Consider the following 18,632-nt stretch of genomic DNA (forward strand, 5'->3'; position numbering starts at 1 on the left):
TACAGTAGATATTTCATCTGGGTTTACTGTATGACAGTGAGCTATAATTTGGGTATGACTACAAAACACTGCACATTAGTTTTCTTGTGGTTTGTGTAATGTTGCTGCAGCTTCTGTAAAGGAAAGATTTTCTCACTCCTTCTACAGATAAACAGTTCAAATCCTGAAGGGGAAACGTTGTTAGTCCTTATCCATATAAGGGAATCAGTAATGATGACCCTCTGATGTAATACAGTATACACTATGCCTTTTCCCTACATGATAGGGTTGCAGAGTACCCAGCAAGCTCACCGTGAACCAGAATTCATTGGAGTGTGAGGGGTACAATGCACCAAAAAGCCCTCTTACTAAAATACTGAGCGCATATTCGTTCCACTGCTTGTCTGGCCTATCAGGGGAGCTATGAGAGCAAAGACGACGGATGCTGGGCTAGAAGCCTATTTATGCCTGCAAGAGGGAACCCCGTACTTTAGCCTCTGTGAAAGCACAAATCTAGCGTGAAACGGCTGTCAGGCCCAGCACCCACTTCTTATACATGGTATGTGATTTCATATGACACCTCATGTGTATTGTCTTTTAACCGCAATGATAGAATAAAGCACCTGCAGTGCCGATTATACCTCCTTCTCTTCATTCATGTACAAGCTGCTCTTCATCTTTATCAGAGCACGCAGGTTGCACCGCAGAATAAGAAGTGTGTGAATCCTGTCCGCACCACCCCAGCATCGCTGTCCAGTGCTGCACTGCCAACTATTTCTCTCCTTGCTTTGTATACTAAAATACTAGGGAACGCAAAAGTCTGCATTCTTAAAACAGAAAGAATTTGCGATAATTCAGGTTGGAGTGAGCTTGAGATGTCTCCCAGTGCATCACTGCTGAATATATGCAAATTACCCATTGTTGTCCCTGTGAGATAGCCACACCTCCAGATGGAATGCAATGATGTGTCAGCTTGTTCATATTACAGAGCCACAATAATCCAACATGCATACAGACTGTTTTGGATTAACTGATCCTCATCAGAGCTCACTCCAACCTGAATTATCGCAGATATTTTCTGATTTAAGAAAGCAAACTTTTTTGTTTTCCATAGCATTTCAGTAAGAGGGCTTTTTGGTCCATTGTAGCCCAAGGGAGACAACTCGGAGCTCACTCCAACCTGAAATATCGCAGATACATTCTGTTTTTTTTTATATATTATAATTTTTATTAAATTTTCATAATGACCAAAAACACCCATAATAAAAAAGGACATAATAAAGATTCATACTGAAAAAGATAATTAAACAACAACTTGTATTACACATACATGTCAATCACATGGCGTAACAATAGGGGCTGCAGCCTCTGCACCCACGGGGGGCTCACCCAGGGCTGTTTTGAGGGGCATGAGTGATCGTAGCATGAGGGGAGAGCATGGCCACCTACATCGGCGGGGAGCAGGGCCATTCCCCTCCTCCCTCACCTCTGGCTCTCCCCTCAGCGCTCCCCCTTCAGCATTAATAGGTGGCAGCAGTGGCAGGCAGGAACACAGGCATACCTCTATGCGTTCCACCACTGGAAGTTCCGCTCTCTAAGTGTCTGACGCTACTTCCTGTTTATCAGGAAGTAGCGTGTGGCACTTAGAGATCCGACCACCGCAGTGGAGGTATGTGTTCCTGTCGGTTGCTGCTGCCACCTATTTATGCTGGAGGGGGAGCGCTGATAGGAGAGCCAGAGGTGAGGGCGGGAGGGAGGGATTGCCCCCCTCCTCCCCACCGATATGGGGGCCAATGCTCTCCCATCATGCTGCGACCCCTCCTGCCCCCAAAATGGACCTGAGGGGGTCCCGGGGGGGGGGGGGGGGATTCAAATTTTTGCAGTGGGGCCCCGTGATTTCTAGTTACGCTCCTGCAACAGTAAACACTAAAGTATAGATACACACAAGCGTATAATCAATAACTTTGTGGAAGAGACATAAATATAAGTAACCTGTCAGGTGAAATCCGAGTAATAATCCAGAAGAGAAATAAAGGAGAAACAAGCATAAAAAATAATAATTGTGAAGAGGTCTGAATATCTACCAAAGCCAGATATTATTACGTAGGGGTCGATAATCTTGGACAATTTTCCACAGCTACCAAGTGTGCCAAATCGCATCAAACTTATCAACCGTGTTATGTATGCTAGCTGTCATCTCCTCTGTTAAAGAAGTAGGATCAGCCATACTATGCCAGGGAAAAAAACACAAATATAAGTAGATAAATACTTGATCTACTTACATAACACATGTATTATACTGTCCACGTTTTGATTTCAGTGAATGTTATATAGTAAATGACGAGAATTCTGTTCCTGGTGGGGGCCATGTCTTTTGCCCACAGTTAAGGCTAACTCGTGATGTCATTTCTGCCCTTTACTTTTTTTTCTTGTCTCCTCCAATCGCTGAGTCATCTCAGCCTTGCTTGTAAACACAAGTGAGTAGGGGATTATGTTTCAGATAAGCAGCTGGCAGGAAAATAAAGGAAAGAGGAGGAATACATTATAGATGAAAAGAACCCCCAGCATGCAATTCTTTGGCACCGACTACTAAGGGGCCAGTGCTCCTTAAAGAAAACCTGAACTGAAAATTAAAAGTCAATATAAGCATACACAAGTCATACTTACCTTCCATGTAGTCTACTCCTCAGTGTCCTTCTCCTGTCCTGCGTCCTGTTTGTTCACTGTGATCAATGGAATTTTCTGTCCTCCATTTTTAAAATGGTCGTTACCCATAACAGCTTTCTAGTCAGCACACAGTTAAACTGTAACATCGCCCACTTGAGCCATAGGGGAACATGGACATTACCTGGTACATCAGTTTTCCTCTCAGCCATAACTGACAGCAACTGATATTTTACTGACAGCAACTGATACATTTCAGATCTGACAAAATATTGTCAGAACTGGAAGGGATCATTGTCAGAAGAAAATGGTAAGCTTCTGAGAGGAACTGAAGGCAAGGTAACTATGTAATGTACATTTGCAGTTACCTCATGTGTTTATTTTAAATATTTTTACTCAGTACAGGTTCTCTTTAAGTATGTGATAACTCCAAATCATAACAGCAGAAAAAGTTTTGAAAGTTTTGAATGCAGGATTAGCATCTTTATCACTTAATACACTCAGACCAGTTGCTGTTGAAATTTGATTTTTATGGTGACAATACCGCTTTAACACAACCTCATGGTGAGAGGAACAACAACAACAAAACTTTATTGAAACACAACCTTAACAACCAACCAGAATGCAGAACTTAGAATGCAGTACTCATGTCACTGTAGGAAGAGCAGACATATGAATCTCGGCATCCTAACATCTCCATTCATTTGCAAATATAAGTAAATGCTAAACATTTGTGGACTGCTGCATCTACTCTGAGAAAATAAGTTAGAGGACGTAGTCTCTATATTTCACAGGTGTTCTGATAACATTCTTTTGACCTCCAAAATGTTGTCAGTTAGCATACCCTTTGTTGGTGGAGAATGGAGAACACCCTAGAGCAGTAATAGAGCGTTTAGCAGTAGCCGTGAGTTTATTCAGTTTGCGGGATTAGTTAGGGAGTGGATACTCTAAAATCAGGGTAAGCTAATTATCTCAATAATTGAGCAACTGATTTCCGGAAGGGTATGATGCATACACAATCCCAGAAGATATGCATTGAGGTGCCTCTGGCGTTCTTGTATCTCCCACAGCAAGCTGGTGTGCTAGGGTCCCATTTATTAATAACATCCGTGGTTCTGTACCACATAAACAGAATCTTATAATGGTTTTCCTCATACTTAGTGCATAAAGGAAGTAAAGAGAATGTCCTCCGTATTTTCTGCCACATAGGCATTGTAATTTCAATAGATAGATGTTGTGACCATTTAGTCATATATCTATGAATAGATAGCAATAAATATGGAGCATATAACAATTGCGGTCTGGTATGTAGCCTGGCGCCTCTGTCTTTTAACGCGTTTCGTGGGTATATCCCACTTCCGCAGGCAATAAACATGGAGCATATAGCTGTTGACAGAAGACAGTATGCTAAGTACTTGTAGAGACAGCAATATTGTGTGAATATTATTAAACACATTTTCTAACGAGATACCATATGTTTTTATATTTATATTTAATTGATGGAGGCCATGTTTTATGTGTGTGTGTACATATATATACATACACATATATACATGTAAGTCTCGAGTGGTAAATTGAATAATTTTTAGAAATAGTGTGGGGGAGGGGGGGACATCTGGGTGATAAGGGACTATTAGGGTGCTAATTGAGTGTTTATAATTGGTCATGTGATAGGGAAGTTTTGGGATGTGCTAGTTGGCAGTGGTGGGGGACATTACTTAAGTGTTATATATCACTGGCAAGTGTGATTAGGGAAAGGGTGTTATTGGCAAACGCGATTAGAGAAGCAGTGCTGGGGGAGATATTGGTACAGGTGTATAAAGGTAATAAAATAAGATCAACACTCACCAATTGCGGTCTTGTATGTAGCCTGGGGCCTCTGTAATAGGCACTGCCAGACCAAGGCTTTTTATACACATCTCGTACTTTGATATGGGCCATTTAACCAATGGGGGACACAACGCGGGCGCACGCCATCAGCGATTGCCGTGTGTGACGTCACGTGCATGCGTATAATTCAATCCCCCTTGCGGGGAATGGAGGGAGTGTTTATTTGCTGGGTGCGACGATAACGTTGCACGCGTGCGCTTGTAAAGTCGCACGCGTGCGCAGTCAGTCGTCAGTGACTGCTGCCTCTAGTGTGGGCGGAACTGCTATGATGTTGTGTTGTATTACGTGCATGTCCAATGTTAGTGCGGCGTTCTCGTGCTGGGAGCGCCTGCATTTGTATAGGTGTTCAATGCCTCCTCTTAGTTTCATGGTAGGCAGGGATAATTATCCGATTAACTGGTTCTATGGGAGCGGAGGTTTTTCTTAAAAAGGACGTTTACAGAAAACTTTATTTGAAATTTTGGGAAAACCTGGTGTATAAAAATTAAACCTGGTGTATAAAAATTAATAGTAAACCGAAAATTAATGATAAACATAAAAGCATTAGAAAAAAACTTGAAAAGAATACATTACAATGTGTGGATTATGGTTAAAGTCAGAAAGGCAATAAATCTAAAAATATGTTTACACGTTTAGATGATAAATTATGCTAATGTGCACACGTTAACAGTCTTGGACCCTTAACAGGTTAGGCTGAAGGTATTGTTGGCGAAATGACCAAAAATAGTTAACGGGTGCATATTGAAATGTAGAGTATAAAAGATATAAATGGTCTAAAATACATAAAAGGTCTAAAAAATATAAACGGTTTAAAGCATAAAAGTGGTCTAAACCATAATGAGGTCTAAAACTTGCACAGCTAAACATATATAAAAATAGGTATACTTAAAAGATACAACACGAGCTCATAAAAGAGAGGACCATAAAAAACAAAGCAGAGGTGTAAAGTGCATTAATAAAGTTTCTCTAGCTGCTCATTGAGGCCGCTAGGAGTCAGGGTATTTAATATTTGGATCCAGTACTTCTCTCGTTTTTTCAATGTATCAAAGGCATTTGGAAGTGCATGGTTGACAGTCTCGATAAGCGTGATACGGAACCATTCAGGGTTGCTATTGTGAACCATGGTGAAGTGTTGAGAAAGGCTGTGTAGTGGAAAGTTGTTCAGAATATTCTTTTTGTGCTGTCCGACCGTACTCCGCACCATTTGTGTGGTACGGCCTACATATTGCAGTCTGCAAGGGCAGGATATTAAATAAATGATGTAAGAAGATTCACATGAAATGGGATTTTTTATTTTAAATTCGATGTTAGTGGAAGTAGATTGGAAGAGAGTAGTGTGTAGAACGAATTGACATGCTTAGCATCTCCGGTTGTGACAAGGGGAGGAGCCTGGTTGTGTCGATTTTTGTGTACTGGGGTTTGACATAGGGGCCCATATGCAATTCACTTTTTCTCCTGAATTTTCTCCTAGGTGATATTTTCACAACTTTTCATAAAATGTGTTTTAAGCTACCAGTAAGCAAGGAAATACTCAAAATAAATTTGATAGTATTTTTTCACCTACTTTTGGGTACTTTTTCAACTGCAAAATGCTTAAAAGTTAGTTTAAAGAGAAGATGAAAGTTATCTCCTAGGTGAAAAAGTTAATTGCATATGGGCCAGGGAGAGAACGTAGTCGACTTGGTGCAAAAATGTTTTTTAAATTTGGGGCCCTTCTGAATGTAAGGGCTGGGGTGCTTGGTAGGAGAGGTGTGAGGTAAGGATCCTGTAATAGGATTCCCCATCTTTTTTGGAGAATAAACCTGATTTCTTTGTGTTGTGCACTCAATCGGGTGATAAATCTAGGCAGGGGAGCACTGTTAACTGAATGGGTGATTGGGTTGGTCTGTATGTTTTTAGGTTGGGAGGTGCCAGGCTACGTACCAGACCTCAATTGTTATATGCTCCATGTTTATTGCCTGAGGAAGTGGGATATACCCGCGAAACGCGTTGCACCCTGTTCGGAGTATGTAAATAAACTAATTTTTGCTTGAACTAGCAATTTTTGTGTCTACTTTGGAGGGGTAAGTTCACCACTACCTACTTCATTTTAAAGATTTTGATTTTAAGAAGTATTGTTTTTACTCTTTTGGCGCCTCCGTACTACCTATACAATAGTAAACGATTGTACCGACAGCTGTCCATTCATTTGAATGGACAGCGCTTAAGCGGCAAGCGTCACGTACGTTGTTTAATGCTGTGTGGACGCTGTGTGAACCACCTCTTATTGTTACATTCAATTCTTATTGCCTATAAACTTACATCAGCACATATGAGTTAGGCTAGGTCCACACTTGTCCAGCGCAGATTGGATCCGTTTGAAATGGATCCGGTTTGGTAATAATTTTTTTTTCTCTTCCCCTCTGTTTTCATCTTTTTTATATATTTGTAGCATACGTTTCCAGTCGGTGGAAACGTATGCCCGGGGGGGCGCGAACTGGAGGGGGAAGCAGCCAGGACGGGGGTGACATTAGTTGGCGGGGAGGGGGGTCGGCGGGAAGGGAGGTGCCCCCCCCCCCCTCACCTGGGTCCCTTATCCCCGCTTCCCTCCAGCTGTTGGCTCAAAAGTTGTTAACATGTTAAGGCAGCGAGCGTTCCGGAAATGTCACCCTCTATACTTCGGAGGGTGGCATTGCAGGAGGTGACGCAGCGAGCGGAGGAAGTAATAAGAGAAGGTAGGCTTCCCCGCTCGCTGCCTTAATATCCAACAAAGCTGGAGGAGGAGCGGGGACGGGGGACCCAGGTGAGGGGGGGGGGGGGGGGACTGTCACCCCCGTCCTGGCTGCTACCCCCTCCAGCATGGTGGCCCCCCTCCCCACCCACAGGCTGACACAGAAAACTGATCCGTTCCTGTGTGCAAAGCTGCCTGTGTAGAGGGGGATGAATTTTTCCTATTGCCTGCCACAACCCCTCCATGTTAAAATGTTGCAAATTCGGAGCATCCATTCAGGTTTTTAAAACGGATCCTTCTGAACGCAGACAGATCCGTTTATTTTTTAAGTGAGGGCGGCTGCTATTTTTAACATTGGTATCCGTGGCTCCGGTTTTGATCCGGGCTAAAAACTATATAAATATTACCTTGATTTTATATGCTCAGCAACTGAAAAGCACTAATGTAACTAAACCTGCATTTGATTACAATCATCACATTATTTAATTAATCCTGAAGTCAGTGTTCAAACTCAGAGGACAAATCCAGGGACTCTTCTCCAAAATTAGGCAACGACTCAACAAACCAGGACATTTGCCAATCAAGTAAGAACTTGCAATCAGTCTTAAAAAAAAAAAAGGTATCTCGTGATGTCTGACTATAACTGAAAGAGATGCTTATTTTTTTTATCTAGAGAGAGAATGTGGATAAGAGTGATTGAAGGCAGTGGGGAGGGCAGTGAGAGAAAGCAGGGAGCATAGTGAGTATAGAGAGGGGGAGAGAGAGTGAGGACTGGGAGGGAAATGCTGAGAGGAGGAGAGAGGAATGAGAAGAACAGAGGGCAGGAATAGATAGCAGAACAGATGAATAGACCAGGCTAGAGAAGAGCATGCAAACTATTACTACTCTGCCAGACTACTCAGGACTGGCTCATCTCCCTTATGCAGTCTCTGCCAAATGACTCTGACTTTGCTTCATCTCTCTGTACAGCTGAATACATCTGGAGCTGCCGACTTTTGCTTGGAGACAATTTTTTGGCTGCATTTGCAGTGCAAAGCAAACACTCCACCGTCCCCTTGCTCTATGGGAAGGAACTAGGCTAATAACGCTCTTGAAAGGGTGATTGAGCTAAGCGTCTCCATAAATCCCTTATCTGCATGTAGTGTTTGGATTGCATTCAATTTTCCTCAGAAATATCCTTGTTTGCTCTGAGCGCAAAATATTTACCTGGGGATGGATGCTTTGCAGAGCTGTGGGCTGTGCTGATCAGAAGGATGTTTCTGTCCCTCAGGTAGGACATGTTTTTTTGGCTTCTCTCTGCCTTGATGCCTCGCTCGATGATTTGGAAAGACACAGCCTGGACAATGGAGTCTCAACTTTGAGTTTTTTTTCTTTCTTTTCATTGTTTCTCCAATGCTTGGAAATACTTCCTCCACTTTGAATTGCAGTTTCTGCAGCACAGCTCTTCTCGGGGACACCTTTAAGATCTCTCTCATGGTTTTATTGATTGTAACTATAACGGTGGGCAATGTGGTGAGTCTCCTTGTCTTTCTGAGGACCAAGCAGCTCAGGACATCTCAGGGCTTCTTGAAGACTTCTTTAGCTTTGGCTGATCTGGCTGTTGGCGTGTTGGTGGTGCCTTATTCCGTTTACATGGAGGTTGTGCGTATTCTGTACGGCATGGACAGTGGAGCCAATGAGGAACCATTAAAACTGAATTCTCCGATCCCTTGTTTCATTATGGGTCCCATCTTCGCAGGCTGCACCTTCGTCTCGATCTCCACCATATTTTTGCTGTCGGTGGAGAGAAGCATTGCCGTACTGAGACCTCTCCACAAGCGCATTGTGATTACCCGAAGAAGGACAGGGTGCCTCATCCTTTTCTCTTGGATCTTCAGCTTCATGTTGGCCATGGTGCCCATGATTTTCAATCGAAACATAACTCTGGAGTACAATGCTTGTAGCAAAATGTGCACGTATGTATTCACGACTGTGCAGCCACAGGACCCTGCCTGGAACATCATGCTCATCTTCCCAGTCTTTGACTTCTCCCTGCTGGGTGGCACCTTTGCCATAAATTTTATTACATTTGCGGCCATCAGACAGTACTGCAAAGTCAGGAAACAGCTCGAGGTGGACGCGCAAAGCACATGCAGCAAAGTGTCCTTCTCAGACATTACAGCTGCCAAGACCATCGGAATCCTCACCTTCGCGTTCTCTGCCTCATTCAGCCCCATTGCCGTTTTTGTTGTGGGCAATGTCTTGGGCTACGTATGGTGCGAGTTTTCCTTCTACGCTTTCTGGATACTCACCTCCAACAGCGGCTGGAACGTGGTCATCTACAGCATCCGAGACTTGAAATTCAGGCAAGGGGTCAGGGAATTGTTCAGTAGGCAACTGCCCAAGTCCCCAAGTCACCAGCAAAGACCGCCATGTCCTGTTAAAGAGGACAGCTCCTCTCAATGTGTGGCTGTTCTTAAGGAGATCTTCCGCCCAGAAACTGCTTGACTTCCACAATGTAAACTGATAAGGGATATTCAGCTAAGTTATGGAGAACCACAAACATTATTACCTTGTGTTGTGGACCAAAAAGGAGACTAAAAGCTCTGTGTTAAAACACATAACATTAACTGCAGTGTTTGGATCAGGTCCTGAGACAGTTCATGCTGAACACTGGACTATGAAATTGTGGCAGTATGCAGGAGGCAGATCCATGTTTTGTAGGAGTCCCTGTGATTAATTTAACAATTTGCATCTGTCCAAGGCTTTGTTTAGGACCCGCACATGTGTTTTATGGAATGACTGTATTCCTTAATCTTTCCTCACAGAAACCTTTGACGAGAACGGTATGGCTACCTTGCCATTCCACCATTCTTAAAGTGTTCCCGAGGCGATATGTGACTTGATGAGATAAACGTGTATGTACAGAACAAAGCATATTAATAACCAGACTTTTTCTTGTTTGATTTTGCTGCCTTAAAGAGTTAATTTTTAGGCATGGAAGTGACAGCTTCTGTCTTGTCCATAGCTTGTCGGGAATATAGTAACCATCACTGATAAGCAAATTACAGCCATAAAAGTTTTCCTGGCAGAATACAATTTCTGAGGGCAGGGAGAGATAAAATACAGGAGCTATTGACCTTTTTCTAACTCTGGGACACTTAATAGGCTGCTACTGATTAGAGACCGTAAAAAATTCAACCTACTTTTGTACATTTTTAAATACAAAATAAAACCAATAAAACCGTGAGATATCGAAAAAAGTCATTTTTAGAAGTAGGAGGATTAATACAATTGTTTATCTCATCCGTTTATTTTCACCTCGGGTTCACTTTAAGTTTCTAAAGCCTGGTACGCGCTTTCAATTATGATTGGCCAATCACTGACCAATGTTACCACCTCCATGTAAAGATAATGAATACAGATTGTGTATGTAAACCCTCATACTACATGGGGGTGGTAAAATTGGTCAGCGATTGGCTGATCATAATTGAAAGTGTGTACTAAGCTTAAGTCATAGACCTAGCATAGCGATCAGGTGTTTTAACTCAAGATTGGCTCATCCAGCTGCATGCTTTATTCTATGTATTTGAGTGTGCATACACACATCCAATTTTGATTGGCCAATCACTGACCAATTTTACCACATCCAAGTAGTATGAGGGCAAACCAATTTTTGAATACTCTGACCGGATTTTGTAGGTAAGCTCTCATACTACATAAAAAGTAGTAAAATTGGCCAATCATGGACCAATCTGAATTGGATGTGTGTACCAGGCTTTACCAAACCACTTATGAACTCAAAAGATCACTGTGTCAGCATTTTTAAAATGGAATAAACATGGCAGCCTCTGTATTCCTCTCAATGCAATGCAAGAGATTCCACTTTTGTTAAATAATTAATTGTTTTCAGTCTGTCTCTATATATTGTAGGGCTTAATGGCATTAAAAAGATTTCAGCACAAAAACAATGTGTTTTTATGTGCATATAATACTCCGTCATTTCTGCCTGGGTCTTCTGGTAGACAGGAAGCAGTGCTGGCAAATTAAATGCTTAAATGCTTATAATTTATGTAGCTTGGCAATGGACCGGTCAGAAATCATCAGCTGCTGCATTTGATTGGTCTATTTCCAAGCTGCTCCATTTGCATAAAATTTGCATAATTTTGTATTAGCCTCTCACTGACCAAGTTTGCTGCCAGCCAGTGGGTTAATCAAGGTTTTGCAAATGAGTTTAAAAGCCTCTTGCCCTGTGCATCTTATTATCCCTGCAGCAAGGTGGGGGTTGTTGGACAAGGAGTACTGTTGCCATGGTCCATGGCAACAGTACTCCACACAGAATACTTTTCTATGAAATCTGAGTTTACTGCCAGTTTTGAAGATTCATAACTGGCTGCATATTGGAATGGAAAATTAATTTTTAATAAGTTTTAAAACAACTTTTGCATTACCCATCTATACTTTTGGCATTTTTTTTATTTATGTTTATTTATGTTTTTTTTAAATAAAAGAGAAATTTCTCTTTTAATGATAAATCCTGTTCAAGAATGTAAATATATTATATGGACATAATTGATTTTACCTCCATAAAGAGATAGGATAAGACAGTAGAGGCCCCTTGTTTTCATACAGCTGCAGCACAGTGCCCGCCCTGTACTACTTGTCTGTGCTGCCTGCCTGCACCTCTAACTCCTTGACCTGCTAACACAAAGTGATCTGAACTCCGCACAACATGGTAAACAATGGTCTGCCTGCTTATTGACAACAAAGCCAGCCCTCCTGCTTGCATTTCCTTGTTTTACGCTCACATTTCTTCCCCAACCGCAAAGTAAATTATACCAAGTAGCAGGGTCGGTACTCTCATGAAGAAAGGTGAAACATTTGCATCAGGTGCAGAGATTACAGGGGCGCCATGCTTTTACTATGTTTTACACTTACAGCATGCAGTCTGAGTAGGAGAAGTGAGAGGAAAGCGAGGTGAGGAGGTCATCATTGGGGAAAAGCAGCTTGTTGTGCTGTGTGAGGAGTCTGACAGTGAGTGAGGAGGGGGAGGCAGGAGAGCAGCAGTGTTTCATTTGACTTGCACAGCAGAAGGGAGGAGTTGGCACTGCTGTCCTGACTGAGGAGGAATTGAGTAGCTGAGGGTGAGAAGTTTGTCATAGACTCACAGCCAGCCAGTGTGCTATTGTGTTGAGCTGTGACATGTCACGTGAGAGCATTAAATGAAGCAGAGTAAATTGTGGGGTGCTGTGCGATCATTCCAAAAGTTTGTGTGTGTGTGATGGGGGGGGGGAGGGGGGGTTTGCATCCTTACAAGTTTTCCTGAGGCAGCAAAAAGTCTAGAACCCGCCCTGAAAAGTAGCATCTGTGCAAGATGCAACAAGTTGCAGAAAAGCTTCTGGATTGGGTTTTTTGATCAGCAACTGATCTGAATGATCTAAGTTAACTGTTCAATGTCATTGTAGCTGAGATGCAGGTGCTATGGGGCTCTGGAGGGAGGGGGGGGGGTAGTTTGTGGCTAAAAGTTTTGTTTTGTTCATTTCAATATATTATGTTCAGGTATAATGATGGTGGTAACTATATATTTTGCTTGTGTTAATGGAAGGTGTGGGGGGTTGAATATTACTGTACCCATGAGCTGTTTTCATAGGGAGGTTGTTGCTATACATTGTCATATTTACTCATCCATAGGGAAAGAGGGTATGATATGAGTATAGTTATGCCTCTGCGGTCATGTTAGTACGGTATGGAGGGGTTTTGTTGCAACTGATTCAAACCATACTTAAAGGACAACTGAAATGAAAGGGATATGTAGGCTGCCATATTTATTTCCTTTTAACCACTTGAGGACCCAGCCTTTACCCCCCCCCCCCCCTTAAGGACCAGCGCTGTTTTTTGTGACCTGTGCTGGGTGGGCTCTGCAGCCCCCAGCACAGATCAAGTGCCATGCAGAGCGATCAGATCGCCCCCCCCTTTTTCCCCCCTATGGGGATGATGTGCAGGGGGGGGTCTGATCGCTCCAGTGGGCAGGCATGTTGCGGGGGGGGGGGGGCACCTCAAAGCCCCCCTCCGCGGCGAAATTCCCCCCCCCCCCCTCCCTCTCCTACCTCTCCCCCCTGCTGATCCACGCTGCACAGGACGCTATCCGTCCTGTGCAGCCTGTGACAGGATGTCCCCTGTCACATGGCGGCGATCCTTGGCCGCTGATTGGCCGGGGATCGCCGATCTGCCTTACGGTGCTGCTGCGCAGCAGCGCCGTACAATGTAAACAAAGGAGACATACGTCTCCTGCGTTTACATTTAGTCTTTCGAGCCGCGATCAGCGGCTCGCAGGCTATTCACGGAGACCCGCTCCGTGATCTAACAGGAAACGGCCGCTCGCGCGAGCGGCCTTTCCTGATTAATTAGGGAGGCACCAGGCGACGCAGATCTACGTCGCTGGTCCTCCAGCTACCACTTTGCCGCCGCACGGTATGAGTGTGCGGTCGGCAAGTGGTTAAGTAATACCAGTTGCCTGGTTTTTGTGCTGATCCTCTGCCTCTAATACTTTTAGCCCTAGCCCCTGAACAAGCATGCAGCAGATCAGGTGTTTCTGATATTATTGTCAGATCTGACAAGATTAGCTGCATGCTTGTTTCTGGTGTTATTTAGCCTCTACTGCAGCCAGGTAGATGGCCTGGTAGCTGGTGTTTTTTTAAAAGGAAATAAATATAGCAGCCACCAAGTTCCTCTAACTTTAGTTGTCCTTTAAGCCTGGTATACACATCTAATTTTGATTGGCCAATGATTAACCAATTTTACCACTCCCATGTAGTATGAGAGCTTATCTACACAATCTTTTCATAGTATTCACAATCCGTTGGCTATCATACTACATGGGAGTAGTCAAATTGGCAAATCAAGATTGGTTGTGTGTACCAAGCTTATATATCACATATAAATTTATATTTCAAAATCAAGGGCTACTTTTTACACTATTCCGTGCAGAAAGATTCAAAATTACCATTCACATTTCAAACTCTACTGTAAAATCTGATCATTTTAGATATTCAATTTCTTTTGTACGCTGCTATAAAAAAGAAGAAGAAAAAAACAACACATGCTGGGTCTTATTTATTTTTAGCTGCCTTTGTGCAGTGTATATATATATATATATATATATATATATATTTTTTTTTTTTTTTTTTTTCAATTTCTTAAAAAATAAAATGAGGATATGATGGACAGCTGACCAATGCCATGCCACTGGTGAGATAGCGAGGGTCAGGAAACGAACGCCTGGGGAGGATGAGCTGCACTACTTCTCATTTACCATTAAAAGCAGCAGCGTGGGTATAATGCTGCCCGGCGCACAGTGACAGGAGACGATGTCAGAGAGCCGCGCTGTCTGATTCTTCCCAACGCTGGCACTTAACTCTGTCTCTGCCAGGCTTCCTGGCACAGCGCTGGGGGGGACACTCAGCAAGGCCCCTGACTGTAAGTGGGAAAGCTTGTACAGTACATTGCTGGGATAATGCTGCTGCATGTTCAGTGCTTACAGTGGTGTGAATAGCATTCCCCCGTGGATGGTAAATGATCAATCAGACATATTAAAGCAATTCTTCATTCAGAAATGTCTCACTACTTTGTGTGTCACATCTCATATCAATCACTGTCACCTCTCTCTCCAGATCTCTTTGTATCTGTTTGTTTTTCTCTATGTATGAAACTGATTAGCTTTATATAAGCGGTGGCTGTTTGCTAATGCCAGTGGCTTAGCAAGGGGGGTTGCAGAGGTTGTGACTGCACCAGGGCCTTTGGACTAGACGGGCCCACTAGGGGCCCTCCTTCCTCCATCTTAGTAGCTTTGCATTGATGCTATGCTGGTAATGAACACCTCTATATGCAAATTGAATAGAGATAATCAGCGCTGCGTAATATGTTGGCGCTTTATAAATACAATAAATAAATAAATAATCCTTAACGTGGTCTAAAATTCAGCATTTCATATTTGTTCTAAAAGATTATTTACAGCCTTAACCACCTTAGTGGTATGGACGAGCTCAGCTCGTCCATTACCGCCAGAGGGTGCCGCTCAGGCCCTGCTGGGCCGATTTTGATAAAATAAAAAGCAGCACATGCAGCCGGCACTTTGCCAGCCGCGTGTGCTGCCGGATCGCCGCCGCTCTGCGGCGATCCGCCGCGAGCAGCGGCGAAAGAGGGTCCCCCCAACCGCCCGAGCCCTGCGCAGCCGGAACAAATAGTTCCGGCCAGCGCTAAGGGCTGGATCGGAGGCGGCTGATGTCAGGACGTCGGCTGACGTCCATGACGTCACTCCGCTCGTCGCCATGGCGACGAGGAAAGCCAAACAAGGAAGGCTGCTCATTGCAGCCTTCCTTGTTACTTATGCTTGCCGGAGGCGATCGGAAGAACGCCTCCAGAGCGCCCTCTAGTGGGCTTTCATGCAGCCAACTTTCAGTTGGCTGCATGAAATAGTTTTTTTTAAATTAAAAAAAAAACCCTCCCGCAGCCGCCCTGGCGATCTCAATAGAACGCCAGGGTGGTTAAAGCAGTAGGATCAGCCATACTATGCCAGGGAAAAAACACATACCGGTATATAAGTAGATAAATGCTAGATCTACTTACATAACACATGTATTGTACTGTCCACGTTTTGATTTCAGTGAATTATATATAGTAAATGAAGAGAATTCTGTCCCTGTTGGGAATCATGTCTATTGCCCACAGTTTAGGCTAAATCCTGATATCATTTCTGCCCTTTACTTTTTTTTTCTCCTCCAGTCGATGAGTCACCGCAGCCTTGCTTGTAAACACAAGTGAGCAGGGAATCGTGTTTCAGATAAGCAGCTAGACAGGGAAATAAATGGAGAGGAGGAATATATTATAGATAAAAAGAACCCCCAGCATGCACCTGTTTGGCACTGACTACTAAAGAGCAAGTGCTCCTTAAGTATGCAGTGTTCTCCCCAGGCGGTTTTAGCCGGGTACTCCACCCGGATAGTTTTGGTGAGCGCCCGGTTGTCATCGGCTCACCACCTCCTCTGCTTTAAGCAGATTTGTGCAGAGAAATACCAGCCCTGCATTCTCTCATCTCGCACCACCCAGCTACTTTTTCATACCACCCGGCTGGAGAAAGTTTCTGGGGAGAACGCTGAGTATGTGATAACTCCAAATCATAACTGCAGAAAAAGTTTTGAATGCAGGATTAGCATCTTTATCACTTAATACACTCAGACCAGTTTTTGTTGAAATTAGATTTTTATGGTGACAATACCGCTTTAAAGGGAACCGCTTTAAAATAAACACATGACGTATCTGCAAATTAATATTACATACTAACCTCACCGTCAGAAAAGGGGGACGCAAAGAGCCCAATATAGTGTAGTATGCATAATAAAGGGTAAATGAAAGTAAGTAAACAAAAATACTCACAAACCAGGGTCAACGAGTAGGCAACCAGGGCTGTGGAGTCGGTCCAAAAATCCTCCGACTCCGACTCCTCAGTTTAGGATTCCACCGACTCCGACTCCTCGACTCCGACTCCTCTAATTTGCATATTACAATTTTGTTGATTAAAAGTATGTAACATGAAATTCGTCTCTTACCTGCCAACGCTTAGGAATTTTACAAGACAACTGAAGTGAGAAGAATATGCAGACTACTATATTTATTCCCTTTAGACTAAAACTAATCCTTGGTAAGAGTACTTGTAAAAGGTACAAACCGGAACAAAGAACATCTATCAGGCCCTAGGCAATGTACAGTGGAGGAAATAATTATTTGACCCCTCACTGATTTTGTAAGTTTGTCCAATGACAAAGAAATGAAAAGTCTCAGAACAGTATCATTTCAATGGTAGGTTTATTTTAACAGTGGCAGATAGCACATCAAAAGGAAAATCGAAAAAATAACCTTAAATAAAAGATAGCAACTGATTTGCATTTCATTGAGTGAAATAAGTTTTTGAACCCTCTAACAATAAAAGACTTAAAGGGATACTGTAAGGGGGTCGGGGGAAAATGAGTTGAAGTTACCCGGGGCTTCCAATGGTCCCCCACAGACATCCTGTGCCTGCGCAGCCACTCACCGAAGCTCCGGCCCCGCCTCTTGTTTACTTCTGGAATTTCAGACATTAAAGTCTGAAAACCACTGCGCCTGCGTTGCCGTGTCCTCACATCCCCTGATGTCACCAGGAGCGCACGGCGCAGACACAGACCATACTGGGCCTGCGCAGTATGCTCCTGGTGCCTTCAGCGGAAGCGAGGACACGGCAACGCAGGCGCAGTGGTTTTCAGACTTTAAAGTCTGAAATTCCAGAAGTGACACGGAGGCAGGGCCGGAGCATCGGGGAGTGGCTGCGCAGGCACAGGATGTCTGTGGGGGACCATTAGAAGCCCCGGGTAACTTCAACTCATTTTCCCCCGACCCCCTTACAGTATCCCTTTAATACTTAGTGGAAAAACCCTTGTTTGCAAGCACAGAGGTCAAACGTTTCTTGTAATTGATGACCAAGTTTGCACACATTTTAGGAGGAATGTTGGTCCACTCCTCTTTGCAGATCATCTCTAAATCCCTAATGTTTCGAGGCTGTCTCTGTGCAACTCTGAGCTTGAGCTCCCTCCATAGGTTTTCTATTGGATTAAGGTCCGGAGACTGAGTAGGCCACTCCATGACCTTAATGTGCTTCTTCTTGAGCCACTCCTTTGTTGCCTTTGCTGTATGTTTTGGGTCATTGTCATGCTGGAACACCCATCCACGACCCATTTTCAGTTTCCTGGAAGAGGGAAGGAGGTTGTCGTTCAGGATTTCACGATACATGGCTCCGTCCATTTTCTCGTTAATGCGATTAAGTTGTCCTGTGCCCTTAGCAGAAAAACACCCCCAAAGCAAAATGTTTCCACCCCCATGCTTGACGGTGGGGACGGTGTTTTGGGGGTCATAGGCAGCATTTTTCTTCCTCCAAACACAGCGAGTTGAGTTAATGCCAAAGAGCTCTATTTTGGTCTCATCAGACCACAGCACCTTCTTCCAGTCACTTACAGAATCATTCAGGTGTTCATTGGCAAACTTCAGACGGGCCTGCACATGTGCCTTCTTGAGCAGGGGGACCTTGCGAGCCCTGCAGGATTTTAATCCATTGCGGTGTAATGTGTTTCCAATGGTTTTCTTGGTGACTGTGGTCCCTGCTAATTTGAGGTCATTCACTAACTCCTCCTGTTTAGTTCTAGGATGCTTTTTCACCTTTCTCAGAACCATTGACACCCCACGAGGTGAGATCTTGCGTGGAGCCCCAGAGCGAGGTCGATTGATGGTAATTTTGTGCTCCTTCCATTTTCGAACAATCGCACCAACAGTTGTCACCTTCTCTCCCAATTTCTTGCTAATGGTTTTGTAGCCCATTCCAGCCTTG

The 18,632-nt window shown here is 43.7% G+C and overlaps 2 protein-coding genes across 4 annotated transcripts in view; both read left to right on the forward strand.

Annotated features, from left to right (window-relative positions):
• The window catches only part of TP53INP2 (tumor protein p53 inducible nuclear protein 2), a 340,314-nt gene that overhangs the window by 125,847 nt on the left and 195,835 nt on the right, over positions 1-18,632 (forward strand). The window lies entirely within an intron of this gene.
• LOC137540947 (adenosine receptor A3-like) lies at positions 8,717-9,730 on the forward strand. Its single transcript, XM_068262121.1, has one exon. The coding sequence runs from the start codon at positions 8,717-8,719 to the stop codon at positions 9,728-9,730; it is 1,014 nt and encodes a 337-aa protein (XP_068118222.1).

Source organism: Hyperolius riggenbachi, chromosome 12 (assembly GCF_040937935.1).
Source record: "Hyperolius riggenbachi isolate aHypRig1 chromosome 12, aHypRig1.pri, whole genome shotgun sequence".
Classification (NCBI taxonomy): domain Eukaryota; kingdom Metazoa; phylum Chordata; class Amphibia; order Anura; family Hyperoliidae; genus Hyperolius; species Hyperolius riggenbachi.